General features: G+C 55.7%; 1 protein-coding gene and 1 non-coding gene across 4 annotated transcripts; both read left to right on the top strand.

Annotated features, from left to right (window-relative positions):
* Nucleotides 1–5,401: 5,401 nt before the first annotated feature.
* Nucleotides 5,402–11,931, top strand: ZNF213 (zinc finger protein 213). 3 transcript variants are annotated; one of them, XM_035022082.1, is made up of 6 exons: nt 5,402–5,692; nt 6,825–7,337; nt 8,059–8,182; nt 8,589–8,659; nt 8,867–8,990; nt 10,062–11,931. In XM_035022082.1, exons 2-6 carry the CDS (start codon nt 6,939–6,941, stop codon nt 10,739–10,741), a joined length of 1,398 nt encoding a protein of 465 aa, XP_034877973.1. In that variant the 5' UTR covers nt 5,402–5,692; nt 6,825–6,938; the 3' UTR covers nt 10,742–11,931. The 3 variants fall into 3 exon arrangements, with proteins under 3 accessions (XP_034877973.1, XP_034877972.1, XP_034877970.1); XM_035022081.1 differs by having other exon boundaries at nt 5,404–5,949; nt 10,008–11,931; XM_035022079.1 differs by having other exon boundaries at nt 5,404–5,692; nt 10,008–11,931.
* Nucleotides 11,932–18,947: 7,016 nt separating this feature from the next.
* TRNAR-CCG lies at nt 18,948–19,020 on the top strand. Its single transcript has one exon. It is a non-coding gene; the product is annotated as a tRNA-Arg (tRNA).
* Nucleotides 19,021–20,332: the final 1,312 nt, after the last annotated feature.

Genomic DNA, 20,332 nt, shown 5'->3' on the forward strand with positions numbered 1-20,332 from the left:
CCTCACGCTCCTCTGCCAGCCTGTGGTGTGTGGTCAGTCAGGCTGCCTTGCCTCGGTTGCAAAGACAGCACTCCGTGGCCTGCAACTCTGTCACCTCCTAGAGCACCCCAGTTTTTCTGTTTTCAACTAACAAAGTTCGAGGCTAGTCTTGAAGATTAATACTACAACCCAACAGGCCACTGACCAGAACAAGCTGGACTCAAATGTTCAGGGGAAAGTGGAAAAAATACCTGGAGGGCCTAAATCCAGCAGCTTCTCATGTACCTTATGCTCCTGTGGGCATGCCCCTGTGACAGGTTCCTGGCAATACCTAACTCCCTGGGACTAGTCACTCTTTATTGAGCACTTCCTGTGTGTTAAGAGTTAGTGCTGGGCTCAGTGGTCTACTTGTATTCTCTCATTTATTTAATTCTGATAACAGCCCTGTGAGGCAGTGGATCAGTTAGGATTACAAATAACAGAGATCCAAAATAGCAGGATCTTTTTTTTTTTTTAAAGATTTTATTTATTTATTTGACAGAGAGAGACACAGCGAGAGAGGGAACACACGCAGGGAGAGAGGGAGAAGCAGCCTCCCCGCTGAGCAGGGAGCCCAATCAATGCGGGGCTCGATCCCTGGACCCTGGGATCACGACCTGAGCCGAAGGCAGATGCCCAATGACTGAGTCACCCAGGCGCCCCCAAAATAGCAGGATCTTAACCAAGATGTAAGTGTATTTCTCAAGATAATATGTGCAGGTGGGCTGGAGGTAGGCAGCCTATGTCAGGACTGGTGTGGCAGCCCTAACCCACAAAGTCAACAGGGACCCAGGCTCTTCCTAGCCTGCTGCTCCACCACCATTCAAGTGCTATCTCAGGATCCCAAAACAAGGAGTAGGATTTAACCATACATGCTGATTTTTAAAATTTTAATCAAATGGGAATACTACATACAACTTTATCTTCATAAATTTGAAGTTGTAGATGAAAGGGATGATTTCCTAGAAAAAACTATCAAAATTTAGTCAGGATGACATGGAAATTCTGAATATCTAATATCCCACCAGAGAAATTATAAAAATAAATATTTTTATGTTCTATTTTTTAAAGCTTTATTTATTTATTTGAGAGAGAGAGAGCACAAGTGGGAGGGACAGAGGGAGAGAGAGAATCCCAAGCAGACTCCATGCCAAGCACAGAACCCGATGCTGGGCTGATTTCATGACCCTGAAATCAGGACCAGAGCCAAAACCCAAGAATCAGTTGCTCAACTGACTGAGCCACCCAGGTACCCCTTATGTTCTTCTTTTTTTTTAGATTCCATTTATTCATTTGAGAGAGCGAGAGAGAGAGCACAAGGGGGGGCAGGGGGAGAGGGAGAAGCAGACTCCCCGCTGAGCAGGGAGCCTACCGCAGGTGGATCCCAGGCCCCTGGGATCATGACCTGAGTGGAAGACAGATGCTTAACTGACCGAGCCACCCAGGTGCCCCCCTTATATTCTATTTTTTTAAAGTTTTTATTTATTTATTTAACAGAGAGATATACAGCAAAAGAGAGAGCACAAGCAAGGGGGAGCTGGAGCTGGAGAAGCAGGCTCCCTGCTGAGCAGGGAACCAGATGTGGGGCTTGATCCCAGGACCCTGGGATCATGACCTGAGCCCAAGGCAGATGCTTAATGACTGAGCCACCCAGGCGCCCCTTTATATTCTATTTTTAATGAAAAAAAAACTCTTACTAGGTAGTAATTTAGTTAGGGTATACACTCTGTTTACAATAGAGGTTCAAAATAGCAGTGGCTTAAACTTGGTACCCATTTCTTTCTCACATCACTGTGTGGGTATAAATCCAGGGCTAGTTTGGTGGCTCCACAATCTTCAGGAATCCAGGCACTTTCTGTCTTATTGCTTTGATATCTCTGAGTGTTACTCTCATCTGCATGGTCCACGCCACTATATCCAAATTTCTGTTAGCAGCTGGGAAAAAGAGAATAGGAAGACAGGACCCACCCCTTTCTAGTAAGATAAATACATCACGTCTGCTCACATCTCATTGCCTTCAATTTAATACATGGCCATGCTTAACTGCAGGAGAGGCTGGGAAATCGTTATTCTTTTTTTTTAAGACTATTTGAGAGAGAGACAGCATAAGCTGGGGTGGGGAGGGGCAGGGGAGAGGGAGAAGTAGACTCCCTGCTGAGTGGGAAGCCTGACATGGGGCTGGATCCCAGGACCCTGAGATCATGACTTGAGCTAAAGGCAGACACTTTAACCAACTAAGCCACCCAGGCGCCCCTACTCCTTATTCTGAATGGCTTTGTGCCCACTGAAAAATTCTTACTGTCAAAGGAGAAAACCGATATTGGGGAACAGCTAGTAGTCTTTTTGCTGCAAATGAGAATAGATGCTCCTTGATATGAGCATGGATATATATCAGGGACAAACAATGGATAATTGTAAATCATTAAAAGTATTTTCATTAAGCAAGACAATAATACCTGTTGTCCTCAATTTTTTACATTGTTTAGAGAATTCTGGACTGAGACTAAGGAAATAATGAGTATAAATTCTGGAAATGAATATAAATCTTCTGGAAAGAAAATCTCGACTTTTATTATTTACAGACTATATTTCCTAGCTAGAAAAACAAACTTAAATAATTTCAGAAAGAAAAGAAGAGCTATTGGGTGGTCAATTTCAAGTCATTGTATACAAATAACTTGTCATCTACCGGCAGTGCCCAATAAAATATATGGTAAGTGTGCCAGTTATTAATTTACTAATAATTTCTCGGCCCACAATACACACATTTTGTCCCGCTTTGTGGTACTAGAGCCTTTCTCCTTTGATAGCCAACTTGATGTTAGTCTTTGCCAATAGAGGGGGATGGAAGAACACTGTAAGTCCACACCTAGAAAAATGGGCTTTCAAGTTCCTTTTTCTCTGTGTAGTTCTCCATGGGGCCAGTAGAGAGAGGGGAGGGAGCCCAGGAGCATCCACTTCACCAGTGTTCACAGAGAGGACTCATGCCCTCCAGCGAATTGTTCAAGCAAATGCTGGAAGGTGGGTGTTTGTATAAATGACTTGCAAATACAGAAAACTGTAAACAATCTAAATGTCCAAGAGTAAGGAACTTTAAATAAAATATGGAACTTCCATACTATGGAATACTATGTAGCCTGCAAAACAGATGCATTTTATTTATACATGGTGATATAGAAAGATATCCTTTTTTTTTTTTTTAAGATTTTATTTATGGGGGCACCTTTATTTATGGTGGCTCAGATGGCTAAGCATCTGCCTTTGGCTCAGGTCATGATCCCAGGGTCCTGGGATTGAGCCCCGCATATGGCTGCCTGCTCAGCAGGAAGCCTGTTTCTCCCTCTCCCTCTACTGCTCCCCCTGCTTGTGCTCTGGTAAGCAAGAGACCCTGGGATCATGACCTGAGCTGCAGGCAGACGCTTAGCCGACTGAGCCACCCAGGCGCCCTAGAGATATCCTTGATAGACTTTTGAGTCAACAAAACATTACTTACATAGAATTATTCAAATTTATATAAGAAATATTCATGGACATAGAAGTGTAAAAACAGACTAAAATATTAATAATGTTCACTGTGTGGGAAACAAAGGCAGAAGAAAAAATTATTAAATTTACTTTAGATTCTAGAGCCCACTGACAAGTCCTTGAAACAGGGAGAGTGACATTCCTCTAGGGACTCAACTGCCTCAATGTTAAGACTTTGCTAAGGGCAAAAGGCAATCCTAGCCTGAGCACCCCCCCCCCCGCCCCCGCCCCAGGATCCTGTAAGTCTACTTTAACATATAAAAATTCCTTTGGGAACTTCCTTTATCTCTAAACCCCCCACGGTACGTGTTGGCAATCATCCCCCAAGCATATGGCTCTCCGATATACATCTGAAGGGTCTCATGACCAAGGTTTTATTAGACGGTCATAAATGACCTTTTCCCAAAAATAGCTAGCCAGCTCAAGGTCCTGGAAACCTTGCTTCCAAAATTCCTTAGAGACTTATGCTATCCCTAACCACCTCCCAACTTGAAAGTATATAAGTATGTAATGGGCCACTCCTCATGACCCCGGTGCAGCTCTTTCTGCCCACGGGTTCTGTCCCTGTGCTTTAATAAAATCACCTTTTTGCACCAAAGATGTCTCAAGAGATCTTTCTTGGCCGTGGGCTTCAAACCCTAACGTCTTTCCTATATCACTCACTTCGGAATGACCTTATTAGGAATATATTTTTTACCTCCAGTTATTTTTGCCTTCAGTTAGTCAACAAATATTGTGCCAGGCACAAATCCAGATGCTAGGAGTAGGGCAGTGAAAACGCTGACCTCACCGAGCTTACAGTCCAGTATTAGGGAACAATTATTACGTAGGTGTGTCAGGTAGTGATAAAAGGAAGAAAAATAAGGTAGGGCAGAAGTATGGCGGCGGGGCGCGGGGGGCGGGGGGGAGGGGGGGAGGCGCCGTATATAGAGTTAGGAAAAGCCAATTGGAGGGAGTGACATTTGAGCATATTGGGGGTGCTAGCTTTGTGGATATAGATAGCTTTATAATTTTCCATACTTCTTAATTTTTTCTACACTAGGCATGCAATAATTGCATAATCAAAACAAATAAAAAGAGAGCTCTTCATATTTCAGGAAAAGATCTGGAGCCACAGATCTGCACTAAAGTAGAGTGTGGGAGCAGGTACAAATGCATGGAAAGGAGAACCCAGAGCTCCCCAGCAGGGACGCCGCCGGCCGGCACAGGAAGCTGCCGGTGGGAGAGCGGGGGGCTCCCCGGGGTCAGCGTCCCCGTGGGCCGCGTCCTGCCGCACGGCCTCGGCCGAGGTGCGAAGACTCGCCGCAGGAGGCTCCGCGTCCCTCACTGGACTGCATTTCCCAGGAGGCTCCACGCCCCGCTAGGAGCGGCTAAAGACTTTGGCGAGGGCGGGGCCAAGAAGCTGGAAATTAGTATCCCGGGGCCGAGCAGCGCTCTGGCCTTCGGCCCTCCGCCCTCCACCCACTCGAGGAAAGAACCGGAGGCGGAAGGAAGAGTCCATTCTCAGCGGATCCCTTCCGGCGTATGGCGCACTCTACTCGTAGCTGGGCCAGACGCCGTGTCGGCCCAACAAACCAGCCTTGGCTTTCCCTTTCCGCCCTTCACGGACCAGCAGGGCAGAGAAATGTGAAAGAACGAGTATAGAAGCGAACCTCAGCTTGGGGGCACAGGTGGGCGCCGCTGCCTCCTGATTGGCCAACTCTAGGAATTCTCCCCGTTCATTGGCTATCCGTCAGGGAGAAGGCGGACTCAATGGGCGAAGGGCTTTCTGGGCGTGTAGTTCGAGTGCTTGCTGCGGCGCATGCGCTGTGTTGTTTCCCGGCGAGCCATGCGCGAACTTCCGGCGCGGGGAGCTGGCGGCGGAACTAGGAACGCCTGGGCAGTTGTGGGCGGTGTGTGTCTCGGGGGCGGGACTGGCGACGCGGAGCTCCGAGAGCCAGCGCTGGGCTGCGGGTGGCAGGGGCCAGCGCCCCGAGACAGAGGCCGAAGGTGGCGCGCGCTGCTGGGAAGTGCTGGGGGTGGGGTCACCTGCTCCCGCCGTGCCCGCCCGCCGCTTCTCAGCTGAGCGCAGGCGAGGCTGCTGGGGTCGGAGCGCGGTGCTTCGGCCAGGTCCGCGTTCCCGCTCGCCGCGTCCTGCCGAGCGACCCTGGTGAGTCCCTGGTCCTGTCCGAGCGGAGCCTTCTCCTCGGTCACTGGAGGATGAGAATGGAGCGCGTACCTTTCAGGGGTGTTGTGAGGAGTGGAAGAATAAAGTAAAGTGCTTAGTGTGTAGTGGAGAAGGACTGGAAACAAGCTGAATGCCTCACTCGGGTACCTGTTAAGAAACTGGAGCGCATCCACACCGTGCAATCTCCCAGAGTGGCTAATGAAGAAGCATTGTTAGGTGGAAAAGCAAGATACAAAATAGTATGTGCAGTAAGACCTCATTTATGTAAAACACACAAAAACACTTATTTTTTCCCGTTTCTATGGATACATTTTCAGTGAATGGACAGGGAAAAGTCCAGGAGGTCACATGTCATACTGTTTATGGGGGGGGTGCAACTGCATTTGGAAGGGAGTTTCTATTTTATGTGTTTCTGTATTAAGTCCCCCTGCCTTTTTTGTTATAACGGTCTGTGTCACTTTTTTTGTTGAAACAAAAGAGCAATTAAAGAAGATTTCAAAATATATACTTTTCAGGACTATTGTAAGGAGTAGCAATGTAAGGTACAAATATGTGTCACTCATTCGTATGTACCTGTGGATAAATGGCTTAGCCTGGTGTCTGTGAGCTCTTTGTTGACACCCCAGGGCCAAGATGTGTTTTGGAATTCAGAAGTTTTCAGATTTGACGAAAGTAATACGGTACACATGGTATATCAAGTAACTCCACCAGCAGAATCTGCAGCAATACTCAATAATCAAATGTATTAATTACCTTTTTTTTTTTACTGAAGTGTAATACGCATACAGAAATACACATGGTAAGTACAGCTTGGTGAATATTTACAAGCTGAAGAAATACATAAATATTTTTGCTGTAAAACATAGAAACATTTATGTTAAGTGAGATAAAGGGAGATTATGAATATGCTCACATCAGTAGGCCAGGTAGTAAAAACCTGGCAGTTTTGGATTTTAAAGCTGAGAATAAGGGGCTGTAGACCTGTATTTGTAGTCACACGAGCAAGGCATTATGGAAGAGCCTAAAAAAGACTTCAGGGCCAGGAAAGGACAGGAGCAGGCTGGCGGTGTTTGCTCATTTACTGCCCCCCTCCTGCTTTTTGCTCTTTCCCCAGGAATACGTGTCCAGATGTCCACCTGGCTGCCACAGGGGATCCCTTTGGGAGACTGAAGGACAGGCTCCCAGGCCAAGGTTGAGGCCAACCAGTCCTGAGCTTTAGGCCAGGGGAATGGCAGCACCCCTGGAGCCTCAGGACGAGGCCCCTGGGGAGGGAGAAGGGCTGCTGATTGTGAAGGTGGAAGATTCCTCCTGGGAGCAGGACTCTGCCCAGCAAGAAGACAACAGGGATTCTGAGGTCTGTCGCCAGCGCTTTCGGCATTTTTGCTATAGGGATGTGGGCGGGCCCCATGAGGCCTTCAGTCAGCTCTGGGAGCTCTGCTGCCGCTGGCTGCGGCCTGAACTGCGCACCAAGGAGCAGATCCTGGAGCTGCTGGTGCTGGAGCAGTTCCTGAGTGTGCTGCCCGGAGGCGTCCAGGACTGGGTTCGAGAGCGGTGTCCAGGGAGTGGCGAGGAGGCCGTTGCCTTGGTGGAGGTCCTGCAGAAACAGCCAGTGAAAGCATGGCCGCAGGTGAGCGTCCCCTCCCACACCCAGAGGCACCTGGCTGGTACCTGGCTGAAGAGAGGTGGCCATCTCCATATAAACAAGTCCTCCAGGGGTGGTGGGGGTGCAGAGCCAGAGGGAGCATCAACAGGAGTGCATCATAACAAGTGTTGCCTTTCTGGAAGACACTGTCCAAATGAATCTGGTTTCTTTTTGGTGGCTTTGGAGGGCAGCAGCAGGACCAAAGTGGGCATGTTCCAGGAAGGCAGTTGTAGCTCCACACAGGTTCTGCAAATGTTTTTTTATGTTCTGCTGTAGGCCAGGCCCTGGGGATACAGTCATGTGTAATGAGAGCAGCAGAGTAGGTATGAGAAGGTAGCTGTCCATGTGAACCCTGCTCTCTGTGGGGTGTTGGATTCTTGACCCTGGGGAAGGTGCTAATGAGTGGCTGGGGTGTGGAGTTCCGCCCTTGGCATGGAGGTCTGCCCCCACACCCCCTTACTAAGTGGCTCTGTGATTTGGCCTTTGGGAGCTGTTCTTGCCTCATGCTTGATCAGGGAGTGTCTGTGGGCACACAGCACTGCCTGGTGTCACCTTCTCCTCTGGATGTTTCTGGGACCCCGTGTGGATCTCCTTCCCCACCCCCCTGCATCCTGAGGGACGTGTCCTATGTCTCCTTCCCAGGGATTAAGCTCTGTCTCCCCCATCTGGTCTCGGTGCTGATGAGCATGTTGTGGTTCCTGCACAGGAAGTGCCCTCAGAGGACGTGGAACCTGAGGCTACAGTCCAGGGACCCCAGGCCAAGGGGCTTCCCATGAAGGTGGGGGCACGAAGCTGGCCACGTGTACCTTGGGAGCAGCACAGCCATGGTGGTGAGTAAGCTTGTAGGCACAGATCACTGAGCAGGGGCTTGGGTCCTTCCAGGGCGTTGCCCTCAGGGTAGCAGGAAGGATATTTCTTTCTTTCTTTCTTTCTTTCTTTTAAAGATTTTATTTATTTATTTGACAGAGACACAGCGAGAGAGGGAACACAAGCAGGGGGAGTGGGAGAGGGAGAAGCAGGCTTCCCGCAGAGCAGGGAGCCCGATGCGGGGCTTGATCCCAGAATCCTGGGACCATGACCTGAGCTGAAGGCAGATGCTTAGCGACTGAGCCACCCAGGCGCCCCCGAAAGGGTATTTCTGTTGTAGGAAGCCTAGGAATGTGTGTGCATGTACATGTGTGAGAGCTCACTCCTGGCCTGGGCTGGTCTCTGTGAACCTCTGTTCTTTTCCTTCAGCCCAGCTTCCTGCTCTTAAAGAAGGGAGTACCAGAGAGACAACCGATACCTGCTTTACCTCTGAGGCCCATGTGAGTCACCAGTCCATTTGTCCCCTCTGAGGCCCTCGGTGCTGTCGAGTCCCTAAAATGGGCCTTGTCTTTTCATCAAGGCCTCTTCCATCCATCCTGGTCCTGCCTGGACGTATCCTGTTCCCCATCCCAAGGGGGAGTCCAGAGTGGCAGTCCTGAGCCAGGTTGTTTGTGTGTTTTGTTTTGTTTTTTTAAACCTCATTCTAGGGACCTGTGACATTTGGAGACATTCCTTTCTATTTCTCCCGGGAAGAGTGGGGGTCTCTGGACCCTGCTCAGAGGGAACTCTTTTGGGACATAAAGCGAGAGAACTCCCGGAATGTTGCCCTGGGTAAGCAGTGGGTGCCCTTGGGGTCCTTGGCTCCTCTGAACTGGAAGCAACAGCCTTCTTGGGGGTCCCGGTGACAGAGGGTGGGCGCAAGCAGGCCGTACACCCCCGTATGTCCCTGCTGGAATCCTCAGTCTTTCCATCCCCTCCTTAGCTGGCTGGAAAGTGGGCTTTCGCTGGTTTTTTCCAAGAGCCCTGGGTGATTTTCCGTTTGTCTCAGTGTTCATTTTTCTTTGCTTTTGAGTGTGTGTTACCATAAGATGGGTGCTTGCAACATGTCAGCACTGTGCTGAGCTCTCATACGGGCATTTTCTTGTGATTCTCACAACCTGCTGCATAGAGGTGTAGTCCCGGTTCACAGATGAGGGATCTGAGTCTCAGAGAGGTCAACGGACACTGAAGGGGCTGAGCTGGGGCTCTGTACAGTAGTTGTGAGGTCCCCTTAGCCCCACGAAGAGGGGTTGACAGAACACCCGTTGTCCGCGTGCCAAGGCCCGGGCTCTGCTCTTCGGAGGCCACCCTCCTGGAGCTCCTCTCTTCATTAGAGCCTTTCTGAGCACTGTCTGGGGATCGTCTCATTTAATCCACATGACACAGTGGGCAGGCTGGGATCATTCCCTGTCCAAATCTGTTGTTGAGTTTAAGGGACAAAAGCTTGTGGAATAAGAGCAGCCACATTGGCTGAACCCATGTAGGTTCTCAGTTTCTGGTAAGAAATACTGAGGGTTTGGATAACTTACAAACTACCTGAATTTATTCAGTTTTGGAGTTTGAATAGCCAAGGTTCAGAGGGTGGGACATGGGATGCCAGTGTGGACACGGCATGGAAGTGTTGGGCGTATAATTAGTAAGTGTCTATGCAGCGCGCATCAGCCCAGATGGACCCTAGGCCTCTGCCTCTGAAGTGTTTCTCCGTCAGCAGTTTATCATGTCCCTATTTTATGGGCGAGGAAACTGAGGCTGGGGTCCTGTGCCGCCCTGGGCTTTCTGGACCTGAGTCCTGTTTCTGCCTTGCCCCAGCTCTGGTCCCGGAACCCAGCGGAACTGAAGAGGCCGCCCCCTCTCGGCTTGCAGGTGTGGGGCTCCAGAGCCCAAGCGAGCGATCCGGGCTGGAGGAGGCGGTGACGGCGCTGCCGGGCCAGGCCGGCGGCGGCGGCGGCGACGGGCGCGGCGACGTGACTGTGTCCTGGAACCCCGAGGAGCCCAAGGCCTGGGACGGCGAGGCCCGGCCGGGGGCGCCCGTGGGCCGCGCGGTGGGGGCGCGGAGGGGGCGGCCGCCCGCGCGCCGGCGGCCGCTGCGAGACCTGGCAGCCGAGAAGCCGCACAGCTGCGGCCAGTGCGGCAAGCGCTTCCGCTGGGGCTCGGACCTGGCGCGCCACCAGCGCACGCACACGGGCGAGAAGCCGCACAAGTGCCAGGCGTGCGAGAAGAGCTTCCGCAGCTCGTCGGACCTGCTGCGCCACCAGGGCGTGCACACGGGCCAGAAGCCCTTCTCCTGCTCCCAGTGCGGCAAGAGCTTCAGCCGCAGCGCCTACCTGGCCGACCACCAGCGCATCCACACGGGCGAGAAGCCCTTCGGCTGCAGCGAGTGCGGCAAGAGCTTCTCGCTGCGCTCCTACCTGCTGGACCACCGGCGCGTGCACACAGGCGAGCGGCCCTTCGGCTGCGGCGAGTGCGACAAGAGCTTCAAGCAGCGCGCCCACCTCATCGCACACCAGAGCCTGCACGCCAAGATGGCCCAGCCTGTGGGCTGAGGGCTGGCGAGGGCCCTGCGGCCGACCCGGAGTGGGGGCTGGGGGGGCTGGTGTCCCCAGGGCGAAGCAGCCACAGGCCCCCGGTGTTCTCTCTCCCCATCTGCGGCCTCCATCCTGGCTGCCTGCCCCGCCTCGCCCCTAGGCCTAGCCTACACTCCCAGGGAATGGAAAGTCCCCACCACCTCGTGGCCATTCCCCTTCTTGCTTCCCGGGTTTCTCTTGTCCTTTGGCTTCCTGGTGCCCCAGCACATTCCTGGCCCGTGGCCTCAGCGTGGGAGAAAGGCCTGGGCGTCAGGGAAGTGTGAGGACTCTGGCAGGGCCTGGGGTCCCCCACCCCCCGGCCTTGCTTGCCCCATGGCTCTTTGTTGCCGGCCATGTCAGCTGAGTCCGTGGGCCGGGCCCTCTGCCCTGCCAAGCTGTGCCTTCTGGTGGGTGTGGAGGACAGGCCTTGACCTGCAGGATGCTTCTGGGTTCTGGGAGGGACAGCCCATCCCTGGGAGGATCTGGGTCCTGGGTGTGGCCACGGGCTTTCCAGCCCCATCCCTCCCCATTTCCAGGCCGTGACCACTTTGCCCCGCCTGGAGACATGGAAACTGCCTGCCTCTGCTCGAAGCTGACTTGCCCCCAAGCGAGTCCCTGAGAGCGACCCCTGCCAATCTGGTGTGGGTGGGGGCAGCTCCAGGGACAGGAAGCCCACACTGAAGACCAAGGACAGGGCTGGTGGAGGCTGGCTGCTCCCCGCTGCTCCCCTCTCCAGAGGTGTGGGGTTTGTGATACTTAACACTAGCACTCTGTTAGCGCTTTGTCGCTGACTCCCTAAGCACTGCATTCCATGGTGCCGTCCGCATTGTCTGCAGATGGGCATTTGCAGGGACAGACCACAGGCTCTCCAAAGGAGCTCAGCTCTGCTGGTCTCAAACGGGCAGCAGAAGATGTTGAATAAATAACGGAAACTTCCTCTAGGCTGTTCTGTTCTTAATGTGGTTGCTGGGTGGGGGTACTGGAATTCATGTCTCTCCGCCTCCTGGTTTGGTGCTGCCCGGGGCACTGGTGCTGGGTCGTCACCAGGTGGAGCCACATTCTTGGCTTCCAGGTTGGCTGGGCTGCAAAGAACAGCAGTGAGTCTCAGGACTCTCATTGGCCTGTGTCAACCAGTGTGAGCTGTGGACCAGGGGCAGCTCAGGATGGGACAGCTGGAGGCACCCCTCGCCACCGGGGCAGGACAACGCGGGAGCTGAGCAGGTCATTGCCAGGCCACTCCTTTTCTCCTCAATGGCGACCTGAAGAAACAGGCTTGGGTGTGGGGTGACTGGTGGGGGGCACGGTGTGCTCTTGCTGCTCAAGGAGATCCAGAACTCTAAGCTGGTCCCTCTGCTCAGATCCCTTAGCGGGAGTGGACTCCTGGGTCAGAATGGACCCTGCCCATTCCCCACCCAGCCCTTGACATCTCACCCCTCGCCTGCCAAGGCCTCCGACTGGAGCCTGCACAGAGCTGGTGGGTGCATGGTCAGAGGTCCTTACATCCCCATGGAGCCCTTCCCAGTTTGCCTGGTAGTAGCCTCACTGGACTGCCTAAAGTGTGGTGGGGGCAGGTGGCGACAGAACTTTCTGTCCCTTAGTCTGTGCGCCAGTCTCTCTGGCCCCAGGGCCCTTCCTCAGCCAGCCCCCCATTTAACACTTGCTTCGTCCTGAGCTCGCTATGATGGACCCCATTTCCTGGATGAAGCAACTGGGGCCCCATTGTGGACAGATGACTCCAGTTGGGGTTTCTGTCTGTGAGACAGTACCCGTCACCACTCCTCGTACCCTTGTGCTCAAGGCTGCAGTGTGCACATGTGTGGGTGGTGTGGGTGCTGTGCAGGAGTGAGTAGGGGTGGTGAGAGCCCTGCATGGATTTTTTTGGTGCTGGTGGCTGGCTCAGAAGGGAGACACTCCTGTGTAACGAGATCAGATAGGAGGTGGGCCAAGAGCTAAGAAGAGGATTGGGCATAAACTCCTGGCTCAGGTGGGGGCATGCCAATGCCAGCCAGGAAGTAGCCCGCTGGAGCCGGAGAACAGGACAGGGACTGAAGCAGTGGGGGCCCAAGACCCAGGGTTCCGGGGAAGGAGCAGAGTCCAGCTCAGCTCATAAACAGAGCTGATAGGACAGGGCTCAGGGAAAGGGCAAGTACTGGGACCTGGGGCATCAGCATCAGGGCCAGGGGTAAGCTCGGTGCTCAGAGGAAGACCCCACCTGGCCCCCATGGCCTTCCTGATGGTTGGGACCCTGCAGGTGGCCTTGCAGATGGGAGATGCTCAACAGAGTCTGGAAACAAAGGTAGGGAGAGGTGCTGCCTGGTCCAGCCCATTCCTGGCTCTCAGCTGAGCCCCACCCCAGCCTGACTCTGGCCTTGCCTCCCCAGGGGAAGTATGGCTTGCAGGGTCCAAGGGTGGCCCTGACACTCAGGAGCCCTGACATGTCAGCCTCTAAAGTCACTGTCCTAGAGGGCGTGTTCCGGACCCTGGGCTTTGAGAGCTGTCAGAGGAGGGAGGCCTCTGTCCAGGTGAGTCCTCACCTGCCTCCCACCCTCACCCTCATCGCAGCACGCACACCTAGCCCCACCCTGGGGCCTCCCTGGACTCAGGCCCGGCTTTTGCTCTTGCCCTAGGGCTTCCTTGGGGAGCTGGCTGGGTTCCGGGAGCAGCTGGATGCCCTTGGGGGCCCCCAGTGGGCAGCTGAGGCAGCCCCAGCAGCTGGTCCGGGAGCTGAGCCGCTGTAGGGCCCTGTGGGCCTGCCCCAAAGTTTTCCTGCTGCTCTCAGTGCTCGGTGAGTGGGCTGGGCAGGGACACCGGTTGTGGGATGTCACAAAGCAGGGGTGGGGGTGGGCAGGAGGGCCAAGACCTCCCCTCCAGGCCAACGTGCGGTTTCTCCACCTAGCTGCCCCTGAGCCCGGAGCCTTCCTCACTGGTCTGAGCCAGCTCTGTGGCCAATATCCTCACTGGTCTCTGCTGCAGCTGCTGATGGAGGTGGGGGTTCCAGATGGGGGGGGTCCCTGGGAGGGGGGCTGTGCCACTCACTTCCCCTGGCTCTGCTGTGCTCTCCTGAACCTGCTTGACAGTTCAAGTCACTCACATGCCCCCGCCCCCATTCATTGTACAGATGACTCTTTATTGTCTGTGCATGAGGTATCAGCCTCGAGCCCTTGCCTCCCACGCCACCCGTGCCCCTCCTCACAACCCGCTCAAGATCCCCCAGACACTCCCAGCTGCTTCTCAGCTCCATGCCTTTGCTCACACCACTCCCTCTGGCTTGCCCTCCTGTTGTCCCAGCCAGCCTCACACATTCCCTTCCAGGCTGTCAGTGATGCCCTTCCTTGAGCTCCCCGAGTCAGCGCCTATACTTCTGCCCAGCCCCGTTCACACTCACACAGACGGTGACTGTCCCGTCAGACTGCAGGTCCCTAGAAACCAGAGTGACGAACCATCCAGTTCTGGTCTGGGCTCAAGGCCCAAAGGTCTCACTGGGCAGTTGGGTGGCCACTGGTGACCCTGGAGGTGAAGGGTGGGCCCTGGCTCCACTCCACAGCTTTCCCCAGCCTGGTGCCCTCCACATGTGGTACCTACCCTGTGAACCTTCCCAGATAGTCCCCAACCTGCTCTAGGGAGCACCCCAGCTCTGTGCACATGGATCCCTGGAGTGGGGAGTGGTGTGGTTAATGGCATGGCCACTATCCACTTAAGGACATCCATGTCCAGGGAAGCCCATGACACTGAACCTGAATTAGGACACCTCCTTCGTGCCCTCCCCTTCTTTTGTCTGTCTTCTGCTCCCTCCATTCTGGCAGGGGACCCCAAAGAGATTGCAGTAGCCATGAGCTAGCCAGGCTGTTCCCTGAAGCCAGTGTCCTGTTCCCTCCCCAAACTGCACCCCTATGGAGCAGGCCCCTTGGGGTTCTTTGGTTCCACCCCCCCAGGTCTTCTACAGGACAGCCAAAGAGTCAGAGGCCACCTGCTGCCCAGTCCTCCGGAGCTCCTTGTGGGGTGCACTGTGCCTGGGGGATGTGGAACCCTGGGAGCACCAGGTGAGGGGAACGGGGTGGGGTGACAGCAGTTGCAAGGGGGCAGAGGCTCAGGGAGACCTGAGATGGGGGAACGTGAGGAGCTGGGAGGTTCTCAGGCCACTCTGAATGCTCCTTAACTTGTCTGTAGCCGGAACCCAGCCCCAGTGCTCAGTATGACCTGTCCAGGACCAGAGCCGCTCTCCTCCTGTCTGTGATCGAAGGCCGGCCTGGGGTCCAGCATGATGTGGAGGTGCTGGGGGGCCTGTGCCAGGCCCTGAGCTTCAAGACCACCCTAAGGACAGACCCTACGGCCCAGGTGAGGTGAAGGCCAGAGTTCTGGTGGTGCTCTGAGGGAAGGCCACCCCCCCCCCCCCCAGGACCTGAGTGACTCTCCGGGGCTTCTCACCCCATCTGGCTTCCGTCCTTTCTGCTGCATGCATGCGGAGCTCACCTCCCGGACTCCTGCAGCCTCCTCCCCGCTGTTTCTCCACTCCTCTGCTCCAGGCCCCAGCTGGACCCTCCAGCTTTTCCTGGGAGGGTCTCAGCTCCCTTCCCAGACACCTGTCAGCTCATTGCCCTCCCCTCACGCCTCTTCACTTTTCGGAGCATTTTCCCTGCCCTGGCCAAAGTCCCAGCTGCAAGAGGCTGGACCACACGTCACCTCCAGTTAGGCCATGCCAGCTTTGCGGTAGGGGGGTTAGAAAAAGGACTTCCTCTGTGGGCCTGAGGCTGGCAGGAGGTGGGAAGGAGGATGGGCAGGGCCTGGACAAGCCTCCCTGGAGGACCACCAGGCACTGGGGAGGCCAAGGCCCGGGCCCAGGCCTCAATCTCGTCCCCACCCCAGGCTTTCCAGGAGGAGATGGCCCAGTTCCGAGAGTGCCTAGACACCCATGGGGTCCCTGTGAGCTGTGCGCTTGTGGCCCTCATGGCCCCTGGGGGGCCACAGGGGCAGCTGCTGGGGGCAGACGGGCAGGAGGTCCAGCCAGAGGTGCTGGTGCAGGAGCTGAGCCACTGCAGGGCCCTGGAGGGCTGCCCCAAGATCTTCCTGCTTCAGGCTTGCAGTGGAGGTGAGTGGGGCCCGCCCCCCGAAGGCCAGGCCAGGTCTTGGCCTCCCACCTGCCTCCTCCTGCTCTAGCTTTGCACACGCAGCCCTCAGCCTCCCAGGACTTGCTGTCCACCTTCTCCAGGAGGGCCTCAGCACTGGCACTTCGCCTGTGCCATCTTCTAGCCTCTCCTAGAAGTTAGGTCCACCAACTTGAGCGCTTCACCCTCAGCACATGCCGTTCCGTGCTCTGAGTGCTTCCAGCCTGGCAGGCCTGCCCTGGCATTCTGGGGGCTGGGCTGTGGACCCCTGGGGGCACCCCTAGGTATCTGCTGAGCAAAAGGATCTGCGTATCTCCCCCCACCTCCAGGGAAGAGGGATGCCAGTGTGGGGCCCAGAGCGCTCCCCTGGTTCCAGCGCGCTGGCTGTGGGCATCACCAACCACCCCCTCGCATGCTGATGTTCTCCAGATCTATGCTGAAGCCCAGGGTGGGTGTGCCTTCCTTCTGGAGCCTGGGCTTGGGCAGGACTGGTGGGAGGGCTGTCCGCCGTGCCTTTCCAGGGCTCTGACCTGGGGTCCTGCTGCTACCTGCATCCTCTTTGCCAAGAGGATGGGAAGGAAAACCTTCCTAAACTGCAAGGGCCTTTGAAAATCGAGGGCTTCTGCCGCTACTTGAGCCTCAAAACAACCCTGGAGGCAGGAAGGTGAGATAGCTTTTCTAGGTTCACCCAGCTGGTAGGTGGCAGAGCTGAGATTTGAGTTTTTTTGTTGTTGTTGAGAGCTGAGTTTTGATTTGCCTTTTCTGCCCTGGGCTCCTTCCACTAACTGCCCTGTGTGCCCTTGAGTCAGACTTGGGGGGACCCCTGGGGCTGGTAGAGTCCCAGGATGCTGGGTAAATGCAGTTGATCCTTCTTGCAGGCAGCTCCTCCAGGGGCCCCCACTCTGGGGAGCTCTGACCAAGCGGACATCCTGATGGTCTATGCAGCTGCCGAGGGTAAGGCGACGGGTCATCAGGAAAGCCTGCTACACAGGGTATCCTGGCTGGACATGCATGCCAAGGGCCTGGAGTGGCTTTAGGGGGGCCAGGGCTGGGCAGGTGGGGCACAGGGGCACCAGCTCAGTTGCAGTTAAGCCATCTTCCTTCCATATTTATGATTTATAATAATAGTAACGACGGTGAGCTCACAATGAGGGCTGACTGTGCTGAGCGCTGTAAATTCCATGAGGGATATGACTCAGGCCCCTGCTCAGGGCCCGGCCAGCACAGGGTAGGTTCGCAGTGAATGTGTGTTCCATATTCAGTCAAATTATATATTCACCCCACAAATATCAAGCAACAAGTTGTTCCAGAAGCCAGAAGTTCCTGCTCTTTGCACCATTCCCTTGCTTGACCCCTGGGGTCTTGTCTGTTTGTAGGCCCATTTCTACCAACAAAGAGCCCCTGGGGGTTGGAAGGTGTGGTGGGGGGCAAGTCTGACACTCTGACCCTGGTCCTCTGGCCTAGGCTGTGTAGCCTATCGGGATGATGAGAAGGACTCGGACTTTATCCAGACTCTGGTGGAGGTCCTCAGAGCCGACCCCAGGGGAGAGCTCCTGGAGCTGCTGACTGAGGTGTGTTGGGGTTAGGGGCAGAGACATAGGGAGAGGGGCAGGATTCATCCTTCTCCCCAACCCTGCTGTTCTGATCGCCTCCCAGACACAGGGCGCCTGGGGCTGGCCAGTGAGAGCCACAGAAGTTACTAGCCGGGTATACTCACTGCCGCGTGGAGGCCACCGCCCACCGCCCACCGCGCAGGGCCCCTGGAGGTTGCAGTCGGGAACAGAGTGAACCAGCAGGGGCTGTGGGCCTCAGGCTTCAGAGTAAGAGTGGGTGGGGTGCCCCTGGTCCCTGCAGGAGGATGTGATTGGCTTGTTTGAATAGTTTTCCAGGCTGGCAGGGAATTGAAGCCCCTCAGACTGAGGACAAGCTGAGGGTGGGGGAACCAGCTGCGTGGGGAGCCTTCCCTGCCGTGTGGGGCGCACATCTGACAGGGGCAGGGGGCTCACGGTTAGGCCCCTGAGGCCCCGTGAGGGCCCACGATGGCAAGGCAGCACTTGAAATTTTAGGGCTTCCCATCCACGGGGCGCTAGGCTGGGTGCCGAGGGACCCGGGAGTCCTGGGCGCAGGCTGAGTGTGGTCCTCGCAGGTCAACCGACGGGTGTGTGAACTGGAGGTGCTGGGTCCCGACTGCCAGGAGCGCCGCAAGGCCTGCCTGGAGATCCGCAGCTCGCTGAGGCGCCGGCTCTGCCTGCAGGCCTGATTGCGCCCGCTGCCGCCCCGGGGTGCCGACCGCGAGTGCCGACCGCGGGTGCCACGGCCCAGCGCCGCCGCCGACTCCATCCCCTCTCCCGGTTCCTCTTCTGTAAATGGGCGCAGCAGCGCGGGCGCGGGGCTCGGGGGGCGTGCAACGATCGCTGTGCCCGGGAACAGCGCCTGCCCTCAGGGAGGTGACAGAGTGAGAGAGCGCTGGCCAAGTGCCTGGCCCTCCGCAAGGGTGCATTTGTGCTTCCGGGAGCCGGAGGCTGGGCCTTCCCGCGGGCGGAGGGACGGAGGAACCCTGCGCGGCCTTAGGCTGGGCTCGATGTTCCAAGAGGGGGCAGCCGGGGCCCACATCGCTGTCTCAGCTCGCGCACCCCGCCGGCGCCCGGGGCTGGGGCCGTGGGAGTGCAGGAGATGCGGTCTCGCCTTCACGCCGGTCAGAGTCCAGTCTGGGAGCACAAGACTGGACAGAGCCCTGCAGGCTCATCGGTGCTGTGATGCGAAAAGCACGCGGGCTGCGGGAGCAGTGGGCAGCCCCTCACCCAACGCGCTCTGGGGCCACGTGGGGGAAGAGCTCCCAAGCCGCCAGTCAGGGTAGGAGCCTGCGCGGCCTCACCGGGGCTCGAACTTGGGGTACAGTTCGTTAGGGCTGTCGTCGCCGAGCCGCCGGGGCTCATTTCCGCGCGGGGACCCAGCTCGCAGCCCCACCCACACAGGGCCCGAGGGGGAGGAGCTCCTCGCCGGTAGGAGCATGCGCATTCCGGCGCACCACGCAGGCGCCTGGACCAGCTTTATAAGAGAAGCTGTGGGACCGTTGTTGGTGGGGCCGCGTGGCCTAATGGATAAGGCGTCTGATTCCGGATCAGAAGATTGAGGGTTCGAGTCCCTTCGTGGTCGCTACAGCGTTTGTTTTTCTCCCTCGACTTTAAATTTTCCCTCTGTCGGGACTGCGCCCTTCGTGGAACCTTTGGAGGCTTGGGCGGTGCCCCCCGCGCGCAGCCCCGCCCTGAGGCACCCGGGAACCCGCCCAGCCCCTGCCGGCGCGGAGCTCCGGAGCCAGGGCCTGGTCCGCAGCCCCCGCGACCCCGAGGGCGCTGCGGCGCCCAACGCAGGCCAGAACCCGAAACCACCCGCAGCGAGTCCAGGAGCCTCAGACGAGGCCAATATAGTTCAGTTGACCAGAGCGGCCAACTACAAACGAGGGGAGGGGTTGGATTGTTGCAGGGGGGCGGGGAGTTGTCCCAAGGGGGTCGGAGCACAGGTGCATTTCAAAATGTCATGGATTATTGTGATAAAAAAAATCGGAAATAGTGGTGACGGTTGGATGATATTGTGCATGTAACTGATGCCACTGAATCGTACACCTAAAAACGGCTTAATTGGCCAATTTAACGTTATATATAAATATTTTTTACCGTAATAAAATGTTTAAAAAATCGAATATTTTGATTTCTTGCAATGATAGCATACCTAAATGACTTGTGTGAATGTATATCTAAAAGTTTAAATATAAAGAATATGCCCAGGACTGGGTCATCATTTTACCTGGGAAAAAAATGTCTTTACCTGCGGAACCGAGTTCTCTCCAGGGGATTGTGGCTAAGCCAGGTGACCTAAGTGATGTAACCTCCTCCCACCCGGTGACCGCCAGGGCAGTGGCAGCCGGAGCCCTCATTGGGGAAGGTGGGCGCAGGTGACCTGGGGTCCTATGGGGTGTTTATCGTTTTTGTGATGCTTCAGCGGTTTGAAATTCGTTAAGTTGAACATTTTGGAGATGGAAAGAACACCCATCCTCTGGTGGGAAAGCTATGGATGGGTTGTCTGACGGTGAGAATCTCATATTCCACCGACACAGCCAGCCCGAGGTATTGCGGAAGGCGCTTAGGACAAAGACCTCAGGCCACTGGTCTGTTAAAAACCGCAGAGCCCTGGACCCAGGTAACACCTCCTGTCTACGGGGCAGTGTAGGGAGGAGGACAAGGACAGGGATGGCACTTTTCCCAATCGCCGGGCTGGTACCCCTCTTCTCTTCTCTCCCACATTTTGCATAGCCAACTCCTTGCTAGCAGTTATCGCCAGACCCGGATTCTCCTACAAGAAGGAAAGAGCTCGCCCAGGATTTGATTGCCAGGCTTCTCGCACCCTAAGCGAGGATCACGCCCAAGTCCTACGAACTGAGCGCCACCCAGTTCTTTGGGCTCCATCTGCG

This window comes from Mirounga leonina, unplaced genomic scaffold (genome assembly GCF_011800145.1).
Source record: "Mirounga leonina isolate KUSES-001 unplaced genomic scaffold, KU_Mleo_1.0 Mir_175, whole genome shotgun sequence".
NCBI lineage: Eukaryota > Metazoa > Chordata > Mammalia > Carnivora > Phocidae > Mirounga > Mirounga leonina.